A 20,663-nucleotide genomic window follows, 5' to 3' on the forward strand; every position below is an offset into this window, starting at 1 on the left:
CTACACGCGTTAAATAACGCACGCGCAGCACGGTATTTTTCGCATGCACGCTAATTATCGCAAGTGCAGTAGCTTTCGCATGCGCGCTAATTGTCGCGGCATTGACGCACGCGGCAGCATAAAACTGGCGACATTTTGCGCCCTGGGAGAGCACAGAAGTGCTAAAGAGGTGCTGTATAAATGTTTATTTGCAAAAAAAAAAAACCAATAAAAATATAAGTAACAAAAAAAAAAGAAGTGCTAGAGATAATAAAATAGGGGGGGGGGGGCATTTAAGAATATTTAGCCAAATACTTAGGGGTCCGTTTACTAAAGTGGCCTCTGGTGGCGCTGGGGCCTCGGGGACTTCTGGAGCCTGGTGTGCCTCGGGGCCTCGGGAGCCTGGTGGGCCTCAGGAGCCTGGTGTGCCTGGGGTTAGGCCTCTGGAGGGAGAAGAGGCGCTATATCGAGCTGGAGTTCTGTGAGATAGTATTGCAAGATGTTATTTAAATCTATTATACATATATATATATATATATATATATATATATATATATATATATACATTCATACACAGAGGGCCACCATCATAAATAATGGGGCCCCTCACAAGAAAATTTTTTGGGCCCCCCTCCTCCCACACCCCCACTGGCCCCTCCCCCTGTGAACCCTCACATCAATACAAAGGACACACAGACATTGTTAGCCAGGGCCTCCTACAACATTCGTGGTCCTTCCCCAAATGACTCATACTATGGGCCGCTCCCTGCTGCTTACCCCCTACTTTAAACTTATTTATGCATATGTATTTGAAAATAGATGTGTATATATATATATATATATATATATGTGTATATGTATTTTTTTTTTAAAATGCCACAACATATTTAAAATTCCCTCTTTATTGTGTTTTTTTAGGTGTTATTTTTCGCATAGACTAATGTGATATTTAGCGCTCCTAAGTGTTTGTGAATCATGCGTTCATATTCATTTCTGCGCGCAATTTAACGCATGCGGTAATACTGTAGTGAATCGCACGCTAATTGTTGCGTCTATTTTAACGCAAAAAAAGTGCGATAAAATTTATCACATTTTAATGAATCAACCCTATTGTGTCTTGACATAAAACCACTTATCTTACTTTTCTAGCATCAGAGCAAATTATGGATAATGATGAAGAAACTTCAAAAGAAGAAGAAACTAAAGCTGCATGGGAGAATATTGAGTGCAACCGGCATATGCTCAGTCGTTATATTAACCCAGCAAAGTTAACACCGTACTTAAGACAATGTAAAGTAATTGATGAACAGGATGAAGAGGAAGTACTCAGCTCTCTTCTGTTTCTCTCTAGAACAACCCGATCAGGTATCAGTAGTGAAATGACTATGATGAACTTTTTTGGTGGACCGAATGAAAGTTTGTGTGGGCTTCAATAGGTGTGTTTGGCAAAGCCACATGCTAACAAAGCCATTTTCACAAAGCACCCCTCATATCAGTTAGGCATCACAATAGGTGACTTTTTTGTTTGGGGAGGCTAAATATGGGACGCAGTGGATTCACTGCTGGCAGTTCCCACTGACTCCCAGGGATACTGTGCAAAAGTGTGGGTGGGAGAGCTTTTTTTAGCCCTAAAATGCTTAGGATGTAAAAGTATTCATACGTGCACTTCTGTTAGGGGATCTCCATACATTTGTGTTTGTGATCAGTCAGGGGTAGTTCACCTTTAAATTAACTTTTAATATGATGTAGACATTGATATTCTGAGACAATTTGCAATTGGTCCACTTTTATTTTTAATGGTTTTTAAGTTATTTAGCTTTTTGTTCAGCAGCTCTCCATTTGTATTTCAGCAACTATCTGGTTGCTAGGGTCTTATTTACCCTAGCAACCAGGTAGTAGTTTAACAAGAGATAGGAATATAAATAATTAAGGGGCCTGCATGGAAAAATAAAACTGTAGCCTCACAGAGCAATACTTTTTGGCTGGAAAGCTGGAAAGAGGCAGAAGAGAAAGGCAAATGATTCAGAAGTGCACATATGAATACTTTTACATCCTAAGTATTTTAGGGTTGAAAAAAAGCTCTCCCAACCGCACTTTTGCACAGTATCCCTGAGAGTCAGTGGGAACCGCAAGAGGCAAGTCTCACATTAGCTGTAGGTCAGTCTATGTATGGCCCATATTTAGACTCCCCAAACAAAAAAGTCACTATCAGCCTATGCAAAAGTCCCTCTGTCTAGGTAAGCAGTCAGCATGGAGGGAAAGACCAGACTCTTTATAAATGATCATTGGTGTATTTCTTAGTAACAATATATAAATGTAGCTGTAGAAAGGCACATGAAATCCACTTGGCACATGTCCTTTGCACCAATACACAATGCCATTTTTCAGGTGATGGCAGACTAAAGCTCTATGCTTTTTAAAGCCACTAAATAAATGTTCAGTCATTAATGACAAAATGTATTTATCTCATTGGTCAGAGATTTTTCTGATGTTTTGTGAACAAAAAGTAGTAGTATTGACAGACAGTCAGTGAAAGGTTTTATCACATTTTACATGCAAATGGAATAGTTCACAAGAGTGTGAGCAGTGTGTGAGACATCAGGGCAACAATGAATGCTGGAAAAGGTGTTTCCTCAGCAGAGATACTGTGACCCACTGGACCCCTCCACAATGATCCCCAATCACTGAAAGCCAGCACTCAAGTTAATTAGAACAAAAATGCAGTTAAAAAGTATACATGTTCCGCAGCCTTCTCAAAGTGAAATTTAAACACATACATAAAAATACTTATGGGTTGAAAAAGAGTCATGAATGACTTCAATATGACATCAATCTTGTGAGACATCATAATAAGGATATTAATGAGCTGGAGAGAGTGCAGAGACGTGCAACTAAACTAGTTAAGGGGATGGAAGATTTAAACTATGAGGTTAGACTGTCGAGGTTGGGGTTGTTTTCTCTGGAAAAGAGGCGCTTGCGAGGGGACATGATTACTCTGTACAAGTACGTTAGAGGGGATTATAGGCAGATGGGGGTGTTCTTTTTTTCCTATAAAAACAATCAAATCACCAGAGGTCACCCCTTTAGATTAGAGGAAAGGAGCTTTCATTTGAAGCAGAGTAGGTGGTTTTTCACGGTGAGGGCAGTGAGGTTGTGGAATGCCCTTCCTAGAGATGTGGTAATGGCAGATTCTGTTAATGCCTTTAAGAGGGGCCTGGATGAGTTCTTTAACAAGCAGAATATCCAAGGCTATTGTGATACTAATATCTACAGTTAGTATTAGTGGTTGTAAATATAGTTTATGTATGTGAATGTATAGATTGGTAGGTGTGGGTTGTGTGTGCTGGGTTTACTTGGATGGGTTGAACTTGATGGCCTCTGGTCTTTTTTCAACCCTATGTAACTATGTATTAGAAGCAAGACTGAAACAGAGCTGTCAATGAGGATGAGCTGTGGGATGAGCCAAAACATTAAGGAATTTACAGGACATAATACACAGAATAAATACAGAGGGGCTTAGACTGGCATTTTGCAGGTTCTTTTGGTGCAGCAGCCAGAAATAGCCTTGACCCTACCCAACTTACTGCACAATTTTGCACACTCACACATGCAAGCCAACTCACACTCAGTGGCACATTTATCAAAGTACGATTGTTTCCGAATGCAAATTTTTTTTATTTTTTCTACGTTTTCATACTGTGCATACTTTTTGCGACTTTTTCGTTTGCATGACTTTTTCGTACTTTGCGACAATTTGTGCAACAAAACGTATTTGTCACAACGAGTACGAAAGTTTCGGGTTCATTAAAGCTTCTTTATTGTGAATTTTCTTGGGCCAGGTTGGAACTGCAGAGTGTCATTGAGTCCTATGGGAGGCTTCCAAAAACATGCACTGAAGGTTCAAAGTCAGAAAGATTTCCCCGTCGTTTACGATAGTTTGGATAGGAACATTTTATGACGAAAATTAATACGAAATTATCGTGACTATTGCGATTTTTTCATAAGCATTTTCGTGACATCATCAGAAATGATTATATCTAATCCGAATTTTACCAATTTTGGGATTCAAACTTGTACTTTGATGAATGTGCCCCTCTGTCTCAGATACACACACAAGCAGATTTTGCCTGTCCCCCACACTGAAGCAGAGCTATACCATAACAGTGTCACAGAGTTTCTCACACAGAATCCAAACATATAAGTGCACCTGCTGCTGCAACTGCCTTCACCACCCCTGCATAGCTGAAACTTCCTTAATGATTAAAGGTAGCCATGCATTTTACAGTGCAACATACAGACATCTTTACATTTTTTCATCTTAAGAAGTGACAGTGTTATTGGGGAATGAGCAGCCAGCCAGGCCTACAAGTGAGGTAAGAGAGCTTTCAGCTGTCCAGTAGGGTAGCTAATGAGTGGGGCCACTGGCTCTGTTTGAGGGCCATATCCTAGCCCTTTAGAAAGAGGAACAAAAAGATTTAAATAATTTAAGTAAAAGTAGGTTTATTGTAATGCTGCTCTCTCAGTAAGATATTTTGCATCAGAAATTAAAACAAATGTAGGAGCAATCTTTTGAAATGTCCAGGCCATATCCTCTCCTGAAGCTTTAAGCTAATATAATGAGTTTTGTAACAAAATTTTTGTCTGATTATCTAGAGTTGGGAAGTAACATTAACTCAGAAAAAATAAAGGTATTGTGATGTTGCTTTGCATAGATAATAAAAGTCAGATGATTTGTCTAATGTTTCTTCAGTTAGTATTAAGCAGATACAATAAACAGATTTTCAGATTGTGGTTCTTACTTTTCAGGTCGCCTCCTTGATATACTTCATACAAAAGGTCAAAGGGGTTATATAGTTTTCTTGGAAAGTTTAGAATTTTACTACCCTGAACTCTATAAGCTGGTTACAGGAAATGAACCAACAAGAAGATTTTCTACCATTGTAGGTAAGTTCTTCCAAAACTTCATTTGTTATGTTTATATACGTAATCATATGTGGGTGGGAATGTGGAAATGTAGACCATTCTAATTGGCCTTCGTTTTTTGTCCTTTTGACCTGACTTGTTGTGCTGTCTATATTTAGTTGGACAAGTAACCCCCATTTCATAGTCAGCCATTCTTGATCACTTGTTAAGCATTCACAGATTTTTTTTCTTGGCAAATAGTATATACAATTATAAATTCTTTTATTCAAGCAACAATTCTTAAACAACATAGGCAGACTTTTATATCCCAGTTTCACCCTAGACTCACCCCTTAATCAGACACAATTAATTAACCATTACCTTGCCATATCAGTTTTGACATAGAGAATTTAAACTGCTTTTGCCCCATGACAGTTTAAATATACATGATTTAAACAGCTTATGTCTCGTACAAAACTGAAATCCATTAAATGTAAATACATATACATCCTAAGGGTAATCATGTATCATAAGTGTAATTTTCTCTCTCCTGCTCCCATCCTAAACATAATTATACAAACTCAAATTGTATTCTCGATTCATACCCTTAGGTTCAAGAGTTTGTAAAGCATGTATCCAGAGTTTTTTTCTCATTTTTGTAAATATAAAATCCTATTCCTCCATGTTCTCAGTGTGAGTATGGCCTCTATAACCAAAAACCGTTGAGATGCAATGAAATGCTTATGTTCATGAAAGTGAGCTGGAACTGGTAACTTTATATTATTTGTTTGAATTGTGGATTTATTGTTGCTTATCCTATCCTTGATAGCTTGTTTAGCCCACAAGGGCACTTTATGAGGTAGACTACATACTCTGTAAGGGATATATAATAACCATTAATATTATATTTTCTACTCATGACATGGAAACACTGCTTGCATTGCATTCCTTTTCGAATGGAGGGGGGGGGGGGTCAAAGTTAGCTGTTGCAAGTCCTAAATCTTCCCTCACTAGGCAATCTTGCAAATTGTGGGGTTATCTAAAAGACAAGAGAGGGACAAGAATACAAATTCTTCTATATCTTGCCAGAACATCCCAATACTTAATAATAGTAATAATATAATAATACAATGTCTTTTCCACATACATTTTGCTGCTAATTGAACTGGTTTAAGATCTGCCATGTAATGAGAATCTGAATAAATTACTAATAATCAAGGGCATTTCGGACCCTAGTACTGCCCTGAGGTGGTCTTGGAGAAGCTGCCCCCCTTGTCCCTCTGCACTATAGCACTCTCTGCCATTATATTGCAGCCTCCCTATTAATGGTAGTTCTGCTCATCTGTGTAACCCTCTGCTGTATAATGCTATATAAGCCATTATATTGCAGCTTCCCTATTAATGGTAACTGTACATAGTAACATAGTAACATAGTAAGTTGGGTTGAAAAAAGACATACGTCCATCAAGTTCAACCATAATGCCTACATATAACCTGCCTAACTACTAACTACTTAAAGTTATATAATGTATCAGCCAGTACGACTGATTCGAGGAAGGAATTCCAGAACTTCACAGCTCTCACTGTAAAAAATCCTTTCCGAATATTTAAATGGAACCTCCCTTCTTCTAAACGGAGTGGGTGCCCTCGTGTCCGTTGGAAGGACCTACTGGTAAATAAAACATTAGAAAGGTTATTATATGATCCCTTTATATATTTATACATAGTTATCATGTCACCTTAAGCGCCTCTTCTCCAGTGTAAACAGACCCAACTTGGCCAGTCTTTCTTCATAACTTTCTAGACTTTCCATACCCTTTACCAGCTTAGTTGTCCTTCTCTGGACCCTCTCTAACTCAATAATGTCCCGTTTGAGCACTGGAGACCAAAACTGAACAGCATATTCTAGATGGGGCCTTACCAGTGCTCTGTAAAGGGGAAGAATAACCCCCTCCTCCCGTAAAAGGGTATACCCCTTTTAATACAGCTCAAGACCTTGTTTGCCCTTACAGCTGCTGCCTGGCATTGCTTGCTACAGCCAAGTTTATTATCTACAAGGACTCCAAGGTCCTTCTCCATTATGGATTTGCCTAGTGCAGTCCCATTAAGGGTATACGGGGCTTGCATATTTTTACATCCCAGGTGCATGACCTTACATTTATCCACATTAAATCTCATCTGCCACTTAGCTGCCCAGATTGCCAGTTGGTCAAGATCCTGCTGCAGGGATGTCACATCCTGGATAGAATTGACTGGTCTGCAGAGTTTTGTGTCATCTGCAAACACTGATACATTACTCATAATACCCTCCCCTAAGTCATTTATGAACAAATTAAACAAAAGTGGACCCAGTACAGAACCCTGAGGGACCCCACGGAGAACCTTATTCCAAGTAGAGAATGTGCCATTAACAACCACCCTCTGTACCCAATCCTGTAGCCAGTTTTCTATCCATGTGCAAACGAATTCACTAAGACCAATATACCTTAGCTTAGAAAGCAGTCGTTTGTGGGGAACGGTACTGCATCCCCACTGTCCAGCTTCGTTCTCACCTCATCATAAAAAGCAATTAAATTGGTCTGACATGACCTGTCCTTCATAAAGCCATGCTGAATACTGCTCATAATGGCATTCTCCAATACATAATTTTGAATGTGATCCCTTAACAAGCCTTCAAATAACTTGCCCACGACGGATGTCAAACTTACAGGCTTATAATTGCCAGGCTGAGATCTTACTCCCTTTTTAAATATGGGCCTTCTTCCAATCCCTAGGTACCATACCTGAAGAAAGCGAGTCTGAGAATATCAGAAACAAGGGCCACTGCAATTCTGCCCCTAGCTCTCTCAGTACCCGAGGGTGTATTCCATCTGGCGCAGGTGCCTTGTTTACATTTATCGTGTGTAACCCTTTAAGCACCATATCCTGTGCCAACCACTGTGTAGTTGGAGCTGAAGCAACAGTGAAGCTATTGGGTGGGACTTGGCCCTCTGGCTCCTCTACTGTATACACAGAAGAAAAGAACTGGTTAAGCACATCTGCCTTTTCTGTATCCGCTGTAATCATATTGTTACTATAACTCAATGGGGCCACACCCTCAACCTGCATCGTTTTACTATTAATATACTTAAAAAACTTTATGGGGTTAGTCTTGGCCTCTGCCGCGATGCACTCCTCATTTTCTATCTTTGCCTTCCGGATTGCTGTTTTACAACACTTGTTATAGTGTTTATAATCATTAAACGCAGCTACTGTCCCCTCTGACTTATATTTCTTAAAAGCTTTCCTTTTTTTCCCTATTAACTTCTTTACCACATAGGGTGATTCTTAACACTTCTACTTTTTCTTATTAATGGAATGAATTGAGAACAGTAATGATTTAATATCATTTTAAATTACAACCATTTCTGCTCTGTGTTTTTATCAGAAAACATAATGCCCCAATCTATACCCTGAAGTGATGCCCTGAAGCGCTGCCCTTAAGGAGCTAAAATTTGCCTTCCTAAAATTCAGTGTCTTTGGTGCCCCCGTGTAAATTTGTTTCCTGCACCAAACATCAAATGAAATAACATTATGGTCACTATTACCCAGGGGTTCAACCACTTGCACATTTGCTATACGTTCTGGGTCATTAGAGATCACTAGATCTAGTATAGCATGGTTCCTGGTTGGCTCCTCAACAACTTGTGACATAAAGTTGTCATGCAGCAAGTTTATAAACTTGTTCCCATTTACTGTCCTGGCAGTACTATTGCTCCAGTCAATATCAGCATAATTAAAATCCCCCATTATAATCACTTGCCCCAGACTAGCAGCCTTTTCTATTTGCAACAGGAGCTGGGCCTCCTCCTCTTCGCTTACATTAGGGGGTCTATAGCATACCCCTACAATTAGTTTGGTAGATTCTTTACTATCTGTGAGAAGCTCAACCCATAAGGATTCAGCTCCCTCTGTTACCCCCATCACTTCCTCCTTAATATTTGCTTTTAATTCCTGCTTAATGAACAGACACACTCCTCCTCCTCCTTTTCTATTGCCTCTGTCCCTCCGAAACAATGTATACCCCCAATATTAACAGCCCAGTCATGAGACTCATTCAACCAAGTTTCAGCAACACCAATCACAACGCCAACATCGCTCCAACGCTAGTACCTCCAGCTCTCCCATTTCACCAGTCAGACTCCTTGCATTGGTAAACATACATTTAATACTGGTTCCGGCGTGAGAATGACGTGTAAACAATGGGCCTCCCTGCCATTATCAGTATCCCGAAGCAAGTCTCCTCCCCCATTTTCCCTTACTATGCCCACTACCTCATCTATCCTGTCTACCACAGAATTTCCCGCTGCACCCTCCCCCCCCACTCCTAGTTTAAAATCTCCTCCAACCCGCTAGCCATCTTTTCCCCCAAAGCAGCTGTCCCATCATCATTGAGGTGCAGCCCATCCCTGGCAAAGAGCTTGTAGCCGATTGAGAAATCAGCCCAGTTCTCGAGAAACCCAAAGCCCTCCTCCCTGCACCAATCTCTCAGAAACGCATTAATCTCCCTAAGCTCCCGCTGCCTTCTTAATGTTGCTCGTGGCACAGGTAATATCTCTGAAAAAATTACCTTGGAAGTCCTCGCCCTCAACTTCGCACCTAGCTTTTTAAAATCGTTCTTGAGGACTTCCCCCCCTCCTCTAACTTTGTCATTAGTACCTATGTGTACCAAGACCGCCGGGTCTTCCCCAGCCCCTCCCAACAATCTGTCCACTCGTTCCACCACATGCCGAACCCTAGCACCAGGCAAGCAACACACAGTTCGGCATGTAGGGTCTTTGCGACAAATTACCCTATCCACCTTTCTAATAATTGAATCCCCTACAACTATAGCCTGCCTTCCCTTCCTAGCACTATTCCCCCAGGGTGCTCCGAGAGTCAGCCTGCTCCATACATGCCAGCTCAGAGCTGCCTTCCCCAGCATCTTCACCCAAAGCGGCAAATCTGTTGGTTTGTACAAGCTGTGAACCAGCCCCCCTACCCTTGTGTCCCCAACTGCCCCTCTTAACCGTTACAAATTTGTCTCCCTCATTAACCTCCACTGTCCCTTCTCCACCCCCCACTACACCGGCCCCTGCCAGTGGTTGCTCAGTGAGCCTCCTGTTCTCCCCCATGTTTGCAGCTGCCCTCAGTCCTGCCAGTTCCCCCCTTAGATTCTGCACCTCAGATTCCAAGAGGAAAACTCACCTGCATCTCTCACAAGTAAATGCTGCATGGAACTGCTGCTCCAGGACCACATACATGCGACAAGATGCACACTGAGTCACACCAGCAATCATACTGGAACTCATATTGCAACTGGGTACTTACAGTCTCCCGAGTGCAATCCCTTGTATAGTGCCTTTTAAGTTTCAAACGCCTTTTTGTTTTTAACGCCTGCTATACACTTAATTTACATGCAACACTTTAGATTACATGCAACACTCGCTAGCAGCTCCCAAACTCGCTGTGCAGTCAGAAACTTATTGAGGTTCAAAATTTAGCTTGTATCTGCTATGCCAATAACTTTTCTGTTTGGCCTACCTTGATTTAGCACTTCTGATAGCTGTCTCAAACTCACATCTGTGTCCACTTCTTAGTGAGTAAAGGTGGCCATACACGCACCGATAATATCGTACGAAACCTCGTTTCGTATGATATTCGGTGCGTGTATGGTATGTCGGCGAATCGACCGATATCGCAGGAAGCTGCTGATATCGGCGGACTCACCGATCGGACCAGTTTGAAAATTTTGATCGGGCGCCATAGAAGGCGCCTGACCGAAATCTCCCTTCAGCGCTGAATCGGCAGAAGGAGGTAGAAATCCTATTGTTTCTACCTCCTTACCTGCCGATTCAGCCCTGAATGGTGTGTGGCGGATCTGACGATGTTTAGTGCGACTGATGGTCGCACGAAACATCGGCAGATCACCACGTGTATGGCCATCTTAAGAGAGATTTTTACAGTACCAAAACTTGGTTCTGGTGTTTCTCAATCAGTGAAGCAGGAAAAGGTGATGTACTGTGCTAGCCACTCAAAATGTTTACAGGGTAACCGTTTTGAAATAAAAAATAACAAAAGTGGTATAAAGGTGATACCTTTATTGGCTAACTAAGATAATCATAGCAAGCTTTCAGAACATTTTAGTTCCTTTCTCTGTTTTGGGAGACAAGGGGGGACAAGAGGACTGTACATAGGAGAGACTGGTCAAAGCCTGAGAAAGTGAAATACACACCACCGCTTTACCATAACAAATAAAAATGGACACACCAGTAGGGAACCATTTTAACAGCCCTTACCACTCCATAAACAATTTAAGAATCTTGGTCCTTAGGGGAAACTTTAAAACAGAGAAGGAAAGGAAGGTATGGGAGTACAAATTAATGAAAACTTTCAACTCTCTGGAGAAGGGACTGAACCTGGGTCTTGGATTTATGGCAAATTATATAGATTAAGAACTGCCTGCACCAAGCCAGAAATACAAACATCTGTAGAGACACTGGGCCAGTTAATCACATGGAATTCCTTTTACCTCACACTTTAGTAACTTACCCTTACCTTTATATCAAGCCACTTTGATCCACATTATCATGTACCTTATCTGTTTGTCCCTTGCAGGCCCACTTTATATGACTTTGTTAACACCTCCCACAGAGATGTTCCTTTTTTCTGGTTTCTGATCTATGAGCTGAATGTTGTATATATATCAGAGAGCACAACAAGCTTCATTGTAATCAGCTTGAAAAAGGAACTAAAATGTTCTGAAAGCTTGCTATGATTATCTTAGTTAGCCAATAAAGGTATAACCTTTATACCACTTTTGTTATTTTTTATTTCAAAAGGGTTACCCGTGCTGCCAAGGATTAACTATTCAAGTAAAGAAAAGACTCGGCAAACCTATAGCTGTACTGTACCCCTAAAAACAGAAGGTTTCCATAAAACAATCCAGATTAAATGATCTCTGTATTGTAACATTGTATTATAACACTAAGGGGCTGATTTACTAATCCACGAATCCAAATCCCGAATGGGAAAAAATCGGATTGGAAACAAACATATTGCGACTTTTTCGTATTATTTGCGATTTTTTTCGTCGTCGTGACTTTTTCGTGAATTGTCGCAACTTTTTCATAGCCGTTAAGACTTGCGTGAATTGTCACGACTTTTTCGTATTGAGCGCAAATAATGAGCGCAAACCTTTCCGATTTTTTCACGATGGCTACGAAAAAGTTGCATCAATTTGCGCAAGTCGTAACGGCTACGAAAAAGCTGCAATGGCTACGAAAAAGTTGCAACAATTTACGAAAAAGTCGCGATGGCGACAAAAAAAAAAAATCGCAAAATTACCGATCATCACACCAATTAACGGCACACACAAATATTGAGTTACTTTAGCCAAGTCACAGTTTGAACTTTTTCAATGAAGTTCAGTCAAGTTAACAGTAAGCGAAAACAAACTTAACAGTATGTTGCCTCAAGGATGACATGAAAGGACAATATCTACTAAAATACCCAAGATCGCTTCAGCTTGAGTTGGCGAACAGATGGCCGGACATTCTCCTTCAGGATTTTTTGGTAGACAGTAGAATTCATGGTTCCATCTATCACAGCAAGCCTTCCAGGTCCTGAAGCAGCAAAACAAGCCCAGACCATCACACTACCACCACCATATTTTACTGTTGGTATGATGTTCTTTTTCTGAAATGCTGTGTTACTTTAACGCCAGATGTAACGGGACACGCACCTTCCAAAAAGTTCAACTTTTGTCTCGTCGGTCCACAAGGTATTTTCCCAAAAGTCTTGGCAATCATTTAGATGTTTTTTAGCAAAATTGAGACAAGCCATAATGTTCTTTTTGATTAAAAGTGGTTTGCGCCTTGGAAATCTGCCATGCAGGCTGTTTTTGCCCAGTCTCTTTCTTATGGTGGAGTCGTGAACACTGACCCTAATTGAGGCAAGTGAAGCCTGCAGTTCTTTAGATGTTGTCCTGGGGTCTTTTGTGGCCTCTCGGATGAGTTGTCTCTGCGCTCTTGGGGTAATTTTGGTCGGCCGGCCACTCCTGGGAAGGTTCACCACTGTTCCATGTTTTTGCCATTTGTGGATAATGGCTCTCACTGTGGTTCGCTGGAGTCCCAAAGCTTTAGAAATGGCTTTATAACCTTTACCAGACTGATAGATCTCAATTACGTTTGTTCTCATTTGTTCCTGAATTTCTTTGGATCTTGGCATGATGTCTAGCTTTTGAGGTGCTTTTGGTCTACTTCTCTGTGTCAGGTAGCTCCTATTTAAGTGATTTCTTGATTGAAACAGGTGTGGCAGTAATCAGGCCTGGGGGTGACTACAGAAATTGAACTCAGGTGTGATAAACCACAGTTAAGTTATTTTTTAACAAGGGGGGCAATCACTTTTTCACACAGGGCCATGTAGATTTGGAGTTTTTTTTCTCCCTTAATAACGTAAACCTTCATTTAAAAACTGCATTTTGTGTTCAATTATGTTATCTTTGACTAATAATTAACAGTTTTTGATGAGCAGAAACATTTAAGTGTGACAAACATGCAAAAGAATAAGAAATCAGGAAGGGGGCAAATAGTTTTTCACACCACTGTATATATATATATAAAAGTTCGAAATGATCAGCACTCACGAAACAAGTAATTAACGAATGCCTGGGTGCAGTCCTCATCAGCGTAGAAAGTCGAAAAAAATCTTCAATGTCACCCCACTACCCCCTAACGCCATCTTAGCCACTATGGATGTGTCCTCCCTCTACACTGTCATCCCTACTCCAGAAGGTCTTTACATAGTGAGGGATGCATTAAGCCAATATCCTGACCCTCAGAGACCACCCACAGAATTTCTGATGCAACTTCTCACTTTTTGTCTGACATTTAATTATTTCAACTTCGAGAAATCTTTTTTCCTTCAAACCAGTGGCACCAGTATGGGTTCAAATGTAGCCCCCTCATTTGCCAACCTATATATGACTCACTATGAAAAAACCCATATAATCCCTACATATGGAAAACATATTTACACACTCTATCGCTTTATAGATGATCTGTTTCTAATATGGACGGGCACAGCTGAACAATTTACACAAATGATTGGGGACTTAAATTCATTGCCCACAACAATCAGATTTACAGCTGAAACAAGTTCACAAAATATTGCTTTTTTGGATCTCTTACTGACACTTAGGGATTTGACTATACTTACAACCACCTACAGAAAGGAAACTGACAGAAATACACTTTTACATCACACATCCTGTCACCCCCCACACTTATTAGGGAGCATACCTTATTCACAAATGGTGCGGATGGTTAGAAATAATTCACATCCGGTCCAACTGACTTACCAACTCGATGAACTCATTAATCGATTCTGCGAAAGAGGCTAGATCAACACGATTTAATGGACTGCAAGGAAAGAGCCCTAAGCTTAAACCAGAAGGATCTTCTCCAAGGGACTACAAATCAACGGATTTCCAAAGCAGATCGACTGACCTTCTTAACTACCTACACCCCAAAGAAATATTTATACGTTCCATCTTCAATCACTGGTCAGTACTGGCTAAGGATAAAACATTGCCTCCCATCTTTAGAACTCCACCAAGGGTTGCATACAGACATGGAAGAAGCCTAAGGGACCTGCTAGTGAAAACGGACCCGTTACACTGCTACCAATCCGAGAAACCTACTACCTGGTTGAACACTACAAAACTAGGATGTTATAGGTATAGGTTATATTAAACACAGACTTTCCTGTACCTCTAAGTTTATTATTTACTTTATAAAGTGCCCTTGTGGGTTGTTTTATATTGGAAAGACCATCACGACCTTCCGTGACCGGATGGCCAACCATAGATCGGCAGTCAGACTGGCCCTAGACAGTGGGAAGGCTGACACTCCACTGGCCCACCATTTCATGACACACCACCACTCATTGGCCAACCTGCGGAGCATGATAATCGACCACGCCCCCCCCCAGTTCGAGGTGGAAATCGGGAGAAACTCCTACTACAACTGGAACTCCGCTGGATCCACAGACTAAATACTTTGAGCCCTATGGGCTTGAATGAGCTGATCTCATATTAATCTTTCTATCTACCCTAATTGCTTCATATAAACAGCTGACTGTATCTGACTACATTGCTTCAGTCCTGTTTTGATAAATACATTCAATCAAGTGACACATGAAACGTGTGTTGTAAGTGACAAACCTGGGGGACCCATAGGAACTGATCTCTAATTCAACTATTCAGTCACCATGACTGTATCTCTTGCTCTCTGCAAAGTGGACTTGATTTTCCACTAAGTAACATTTAAATAACTATTTATATGTAACTTATTTGTGTAGGAACAAAAGTTCCCGCTGAACAAAATTGCTAGTGGTTATGTACTGTTACATTATTACTCATAAAATACATTGCTAATATGTCTTTCTCTAATTGAATATTATAGCACTCCTGTAAGGAGTTTATGATATTTTTAAGTCTGGTTTTTATTTTTGATTTATTTTGTTTCACCTTTGGTCACATAACACATTTCACTTCCCTTTTACTCTCCCTTCACGGTTAATTGCATATATCATCATAGACTATTCTTTCCTCTGATTTTTTCCTTTTTTCTTCCCCTTTTCTCTTTGGACACTTCTCTCCGTGACATTTCCCCTCTGGTTCTAATGGAATGTGCTTCTGGCTCTAGTCATCCCACGGACCAGACCCCTTCGGTAGACTTCACCTTTATTTAATTTAAGCTTGACTGGGTGGATCGTGCATTACTCCCGAACCCCAAATTAACTCCAGGCATATAGTGAGTGGTGGCTATAATACATATGAGCGAATGAATATTGTTATGTTTGATAGCCAAGGAAGAGTAGGGTATAACAGTGCTTTATTAGCAGGTTCATGCAGCCATTACACAACACAGGAACTTCAACGCTAACACTTTCAGTAGCCTAGAAAGTACTATGCATGCACAGTATTAATGTGCACTGTGTTTGTTCACAGTGACACCTACAGGCCATTTGTATAAACACCACATATTCGCCCTATAGTAGGAAAGCATTTTTTTTCAGTACAGTAAATGTAATAAACAACAACTATGACATAGTATGCATCTTAAAGCCATATTATGCATATTTCACATCACATGGTCCTTGGTCCATGCAGGTTGTTTTCTGTTTCTTTCAGCCCGCCTTATAGGTTCACTTTGCTCAGGCCTATCACAGGTAATATCAGGAGTAGGAATATGTCCTTCATCAAATGGGACTTCTGCAAGGTCATGTCTAACAGGAGCGAGACGACTGGCATTCCATATGCGTCCATCAGACAGTTCGTATGTGTATGGACCTCGCTGGTGTCTCACTTCAAGTGGTGTAGTAAATTTGGACTGTCCTTGTTTCAGTAGTCCTGGCTTTTTAACTCGGACTAGAGATCCAGGCTGAAAATGTACTTCTCTTGCACTACGTTTTCTGTCAGTATAAGCCTTGCATTTGGCTTGTTGACGTTTAACAATGTCAGCAGTAGATGATTTTGTAGCCAGAGCATGTTGTGGGAATTTGATGTCTGCAACATGTAACTTAGTGCGCATCTGTCTGCCATGTAGTAATTCAGTTGGAGATGCTTGGGTTGTTGCATGGCAGGTTGCTCTGTAGTTATGTAAGAACTCTGTTGTAAATGCTTTCCAAGACTTCCCAGTAAGATTTGCTGTTTGTAGCGCTTCTTTTAGACTTCTGTTGAATCGCTCAATTTCTCCATTTGCTTGTGGGTAATACACAGAAGATTTCCTATGCACAATATTCCTCTCTCTCAGGAAGAATTCAAACTCAGATGAGACAAATTGTGGCTCATTGTCTGATATTAGCTCCTTTGGGTTACCTTCTCTGCTGAAGACTGTAGACAGAAATGTTATTACTGTAGCTGACGTTATATGAGAAACAAATGCAATTTCTGGCCATTTACTGTAATAGTCTATCAAAGTTATAGCAAATCTGCAGTCTATAGTAGCATCTGTAAAAGGACCCACAATATCAATAGCAAGTTTTTCCCAGGCTGAATCAGGAAATGGTACTGGCTGAAGTGGTGGTGTATGTGTGATAGCTGTTTTGTCATGATTCTGACAAGTAACACAAGAGTGAATGGCAGTTACCACATCGGCATCCATTGCTGGCCACCAGTATAGTTCTCGTAGTCTTTGTTTTGTACGTACAATTCCTTGATGACTCTCATGTGCAAGTTGTATGAACTTTTCCCGCAAAGTCTCTGGTACCAGTAAGCGATGAGATCCTCGGACAACATAGTCATCTACTAAGGACAGTTCATGTCTAATCCTGTAGTAAGGTTGAAGATCAGGGCGGACTTTCTTCTCGGAATTTGGCCATTTGCTTTGTAAGATGTCCCGTAGTTTTTCTTGAACTGGACATTTGAGACAAGCTTGCTTAAAATCAGCAGCTGTAACTGTAGATGATAGTATATCATCAGTCAATGCCACGACTTCTATGTCCTCCTCCAGTGTATCAGTAGCTGCAGGTAAAGGTAAACGTGACAAACAATCAGCAGTAACATTTTTCAAACCTGGTTTGTACTGTATTTTGTAGTTGAAATTCAGTAGCCTTGCTGACCATCTAGCTATACGCATTCCAGCTCTTCCTAGTCCCTTTGTTGTAAGCAGTGTAGTTAAAGGGCTATGATCAGTGCACAATGTAAATTCTCTACCCCATAGGTAGGTTCTCCATTTTTCTGTTGCCCAAACACATGCTAGAGCTTCTTTTTCAACCGTTGAATACTTGCGCTCTGCCTCTGTAAGTGTTCTGGATGCAAATGCAACAGTTTTCTCTAACTGATCGGCATGGATCTGTGTGAGGACTGCACCAACGCCATAGTCTGAAGCATCTGTAGTAACCATAGTTGGTAGTGCAGGATCAAATAAAGCCAGCGCTGGACTGTTCACAATTAACTGTTTCACTGTTTCAAAGCTATGCTGAGCAGTCTCTGACCAAACCAGACTTGAATTTCCACGTAATAGTGCTCTAAGTGGCTCCACAACTGAAGCATAGTTTGGAATAAACTTAGAATACCATGAAGTAAGACCTAGGAAAGCTCGTAAGGTCTGGAAATCAGATGGAGTAGGTGCTTGTGTAACAGCGTTGACATGGTCAGGGTCAGGCAGTAGTCCATTTTGTGAAATTATATGACCCAGAAATGACAGCTGAGTTTGTCTGGAGTGACATTTGGAATGGTTCAGTTTCAGTCCTGCAGAATCAATACGTTTCAGAACCTTTTTAAGGTACTTGTCATGACTATCCAAAGTTGGAGCATAGACAATTATATCATCCAAGTAGCATTGTACACCAGGTATGTCATGGAGGATAGAAGACATCAGTCTTTGAAAACAACTTGGTGCTGAAGCAAGTCCATAAGGTACAAGCTTGAAACGAAACAAACCATCATGGGTGATAAATGCAGTGAGGTCTCTGCTTTCCTCATGCAGTAATACTTGATGATAAGCACTCTGAAGATCCAGGGTAGAAAAGAATTTTGCTCCTCTGAGTTCTGAAAATATTTCCTCTATGTGTGGCAAGGGGTGATTTCAATAACACCTGCTTTATTAGGTTCACGCAGATCAACACATAATCGAATACCTCCTGTTTTCTTTATTGTTACAACAATGGGTGAAACCCATTCAGAGGATTCTGATTTTTCAATCACATCTTGCTCTACCAGTTTCTTTAGTTCCTGGGAGACAGACTCTCTTATAGAGTAGGGTAATCGCCTCAATTTCTGACGTACTGGCTTTACATCTGGTCGCAATTTTACTTTGTGTACAAAGTTCTTTGCACAGCCCAGTGGAGTGTTGTTTTGTGGTGAAATTTTAGACACTGGCTGTGAGGAAGGTACTGGTGCTGTAGTAATGCAGCCATCAACTAATTGTAGGTTTAATGCAGCAAATAGATCCCTTCCAAGTATAGCAGTACCATTATTCACAATGTAAAAGTCACATTTTGCTGTATTTGATTCAAATTGTACAGTCACTTGCAAGCAACCAAGGATAGGAATTGGATCCTTTAAGTAACTGACCAGTCTCAGAGCAGGTGCAACAAGCAGATCTTTTGCAAAGTATTTCAAGTAAATATCCTTTGGTAGTATAGAAACAGCTGAACCTGTATCAAGCATCAGGTTAATGGTTTCTCCTTTGTCAGGAGAAGCAGTACTGACATTAACAGTGCATAGAAACTTGTCTGGAATAGATGTACCATCTTTAGCCACACTTAACACAGTAACATTTGGAGCAGTAACTTCATGAACATCTTTAGCAGATCTATGGCAGATTTTAGCAAAATGTCCTACCTTTTTGCATTTGACACACTGTACAGCTTTTGCAGGACATGCAGCGTAATTTGCATTTTTTTGTGTTGAACCACAGCGGAAGCAGTATTTTTTATTTGTATCTGATGTATGGTTTTGCAGCGTAGGTGAATCCCTTTCCTTAGCACTGTATTTTGCATGTGAATGTGCCTTATTAGGCCCTGTTGCTGAATTCACAGCCTGTACATTCCCAGTAGTTCCCTGACTGAGAGTTTTAGCCTCTGCCACTGCTGTTTCAATTTGGCTAGCAATTGTAATAGCCTTTGCAAGGGTTAAATCATGTTCCACGAGCAGTCTCTCTCTAATGCGAGGTGAATTTGTTTTTTCCACTATTTGGTCTCTTAGCATTTCATCTGTGAGATTCCCAAACTCACATGTAACAACCAGCTCTCTCAAAGCTGCTACAAATTGTTCTGTGGATTCGCCATTACGCTGTCCACGTTGGCGAAATTTATATCTTTCAGCAACCACATTTACTTTTGGCACAAAAAAAGTTCTTTATAGCAGTAAGAGCTGTTTCATAAGTATCATCAGCTAATGGTAATGTATAGAATATCCGCTGTCCCTCTGCTCCCAGGCAGTGAATAAGTAAGGCACCCTTTCTAGCATCAGAAATCTCCCCTTGGTCAGCAGCAATAATGTAATTTTCAAACATACGAATCCAAGCAGTAAAATTCATGGTAGGCTCACCAGGGTTTGGAAGAAAAGGTGCAGGCTGCTGCAGGGATAGAAGAGACATCCTCGTCGCCAATTTGTTATGTTTGAGAGCCAAGGAAGAGTAGGGTATAACAGTACTTTATTAGCAGGTTCATGCAGCCATTACACAACACAGGAACTTCAACTCTAACACTTTCAGTAGCCTAGAAAGTACTATGCATGCACAGTATTAATGTGCACTGTGTTTGTTCACAGTGACACCTACAGGCCATTTGTATAAACACCACAAATATGGTCCGGGTAATAATCCAGAAACTCATTGTAAGACACTTCGCTTCTGACTCTAGCAGCCGCAGCAGCTGTAAAGGGACGGTGTCTGATCTCTACTCCTAACTCTATCAGCCGCAGCGCTGCAAAAGGAGGGAGACTTTGTGCAACTTGACCAGCCGCAGTGCTGGTAACTGTATGGGACCTTCTCTAACTTTGATAGCCACCACATGCAGCGCTGGTAAATGTATGGGACCTACTCTAACTTTGATAGCTACCACATGCAAGACTCTTGCCAGCAGCTTCCGCGCGGGAGGTAAGGGAGATCTGCTTCCATACTGCCAAAACACAGTTTGACTAATGCTGTAAGACCTCCAATTTTCTATGACCCCGATGCTAAATTAGGTATATCCTGACATTCATGGAGCACTTGTGGGATCTTGAAGCCCGTTCGTTACCATAGCAACTG

At 40.9% G+C, this 20,663-nt stretch overlaps 1 protein-coding gene across 1 annotated transcript in view; it reads left to right on the top strand.

The window, feature by feature from the left end:
• Window positions 1–20,663, top strand: part of card11 (caspase recruitment domain family member 11) — a 719,724-nt gene that overhangs the window by 3,472 nt on the left and 695,589 nt on the right. Inside the window, exons 2-3 of the mRNA XM_031893621.1 lie at window positions 1,129–1,344; window positions 4,786–4,923. Coding sequence (XP_031749481.1) covers window positions 1,143–1,344; window positions 4,786–4,923 — 340 coding nt within the window. The 5' untranslated portion in view covers window positions 1,129–1,142. The remainder of the gene's footprint in view (window positions 1–1,128; window positions 1,345–4,785; window positions 4,924–20,663) is intronic.

Source organism: Xenopus tropicalis, chromosome 9, assembly GCF_000004195.4.
Source record: "Xenopus tropicalis strain Nigerian chromosome 9, UCB_Xtro_10.0, whole genome shotgun sequence".
NCBI lineage: Eukaryota > Metazoa > Chordata > Amphibia > Anura > Pipidae > Xenopus > Xenopus tropicalis.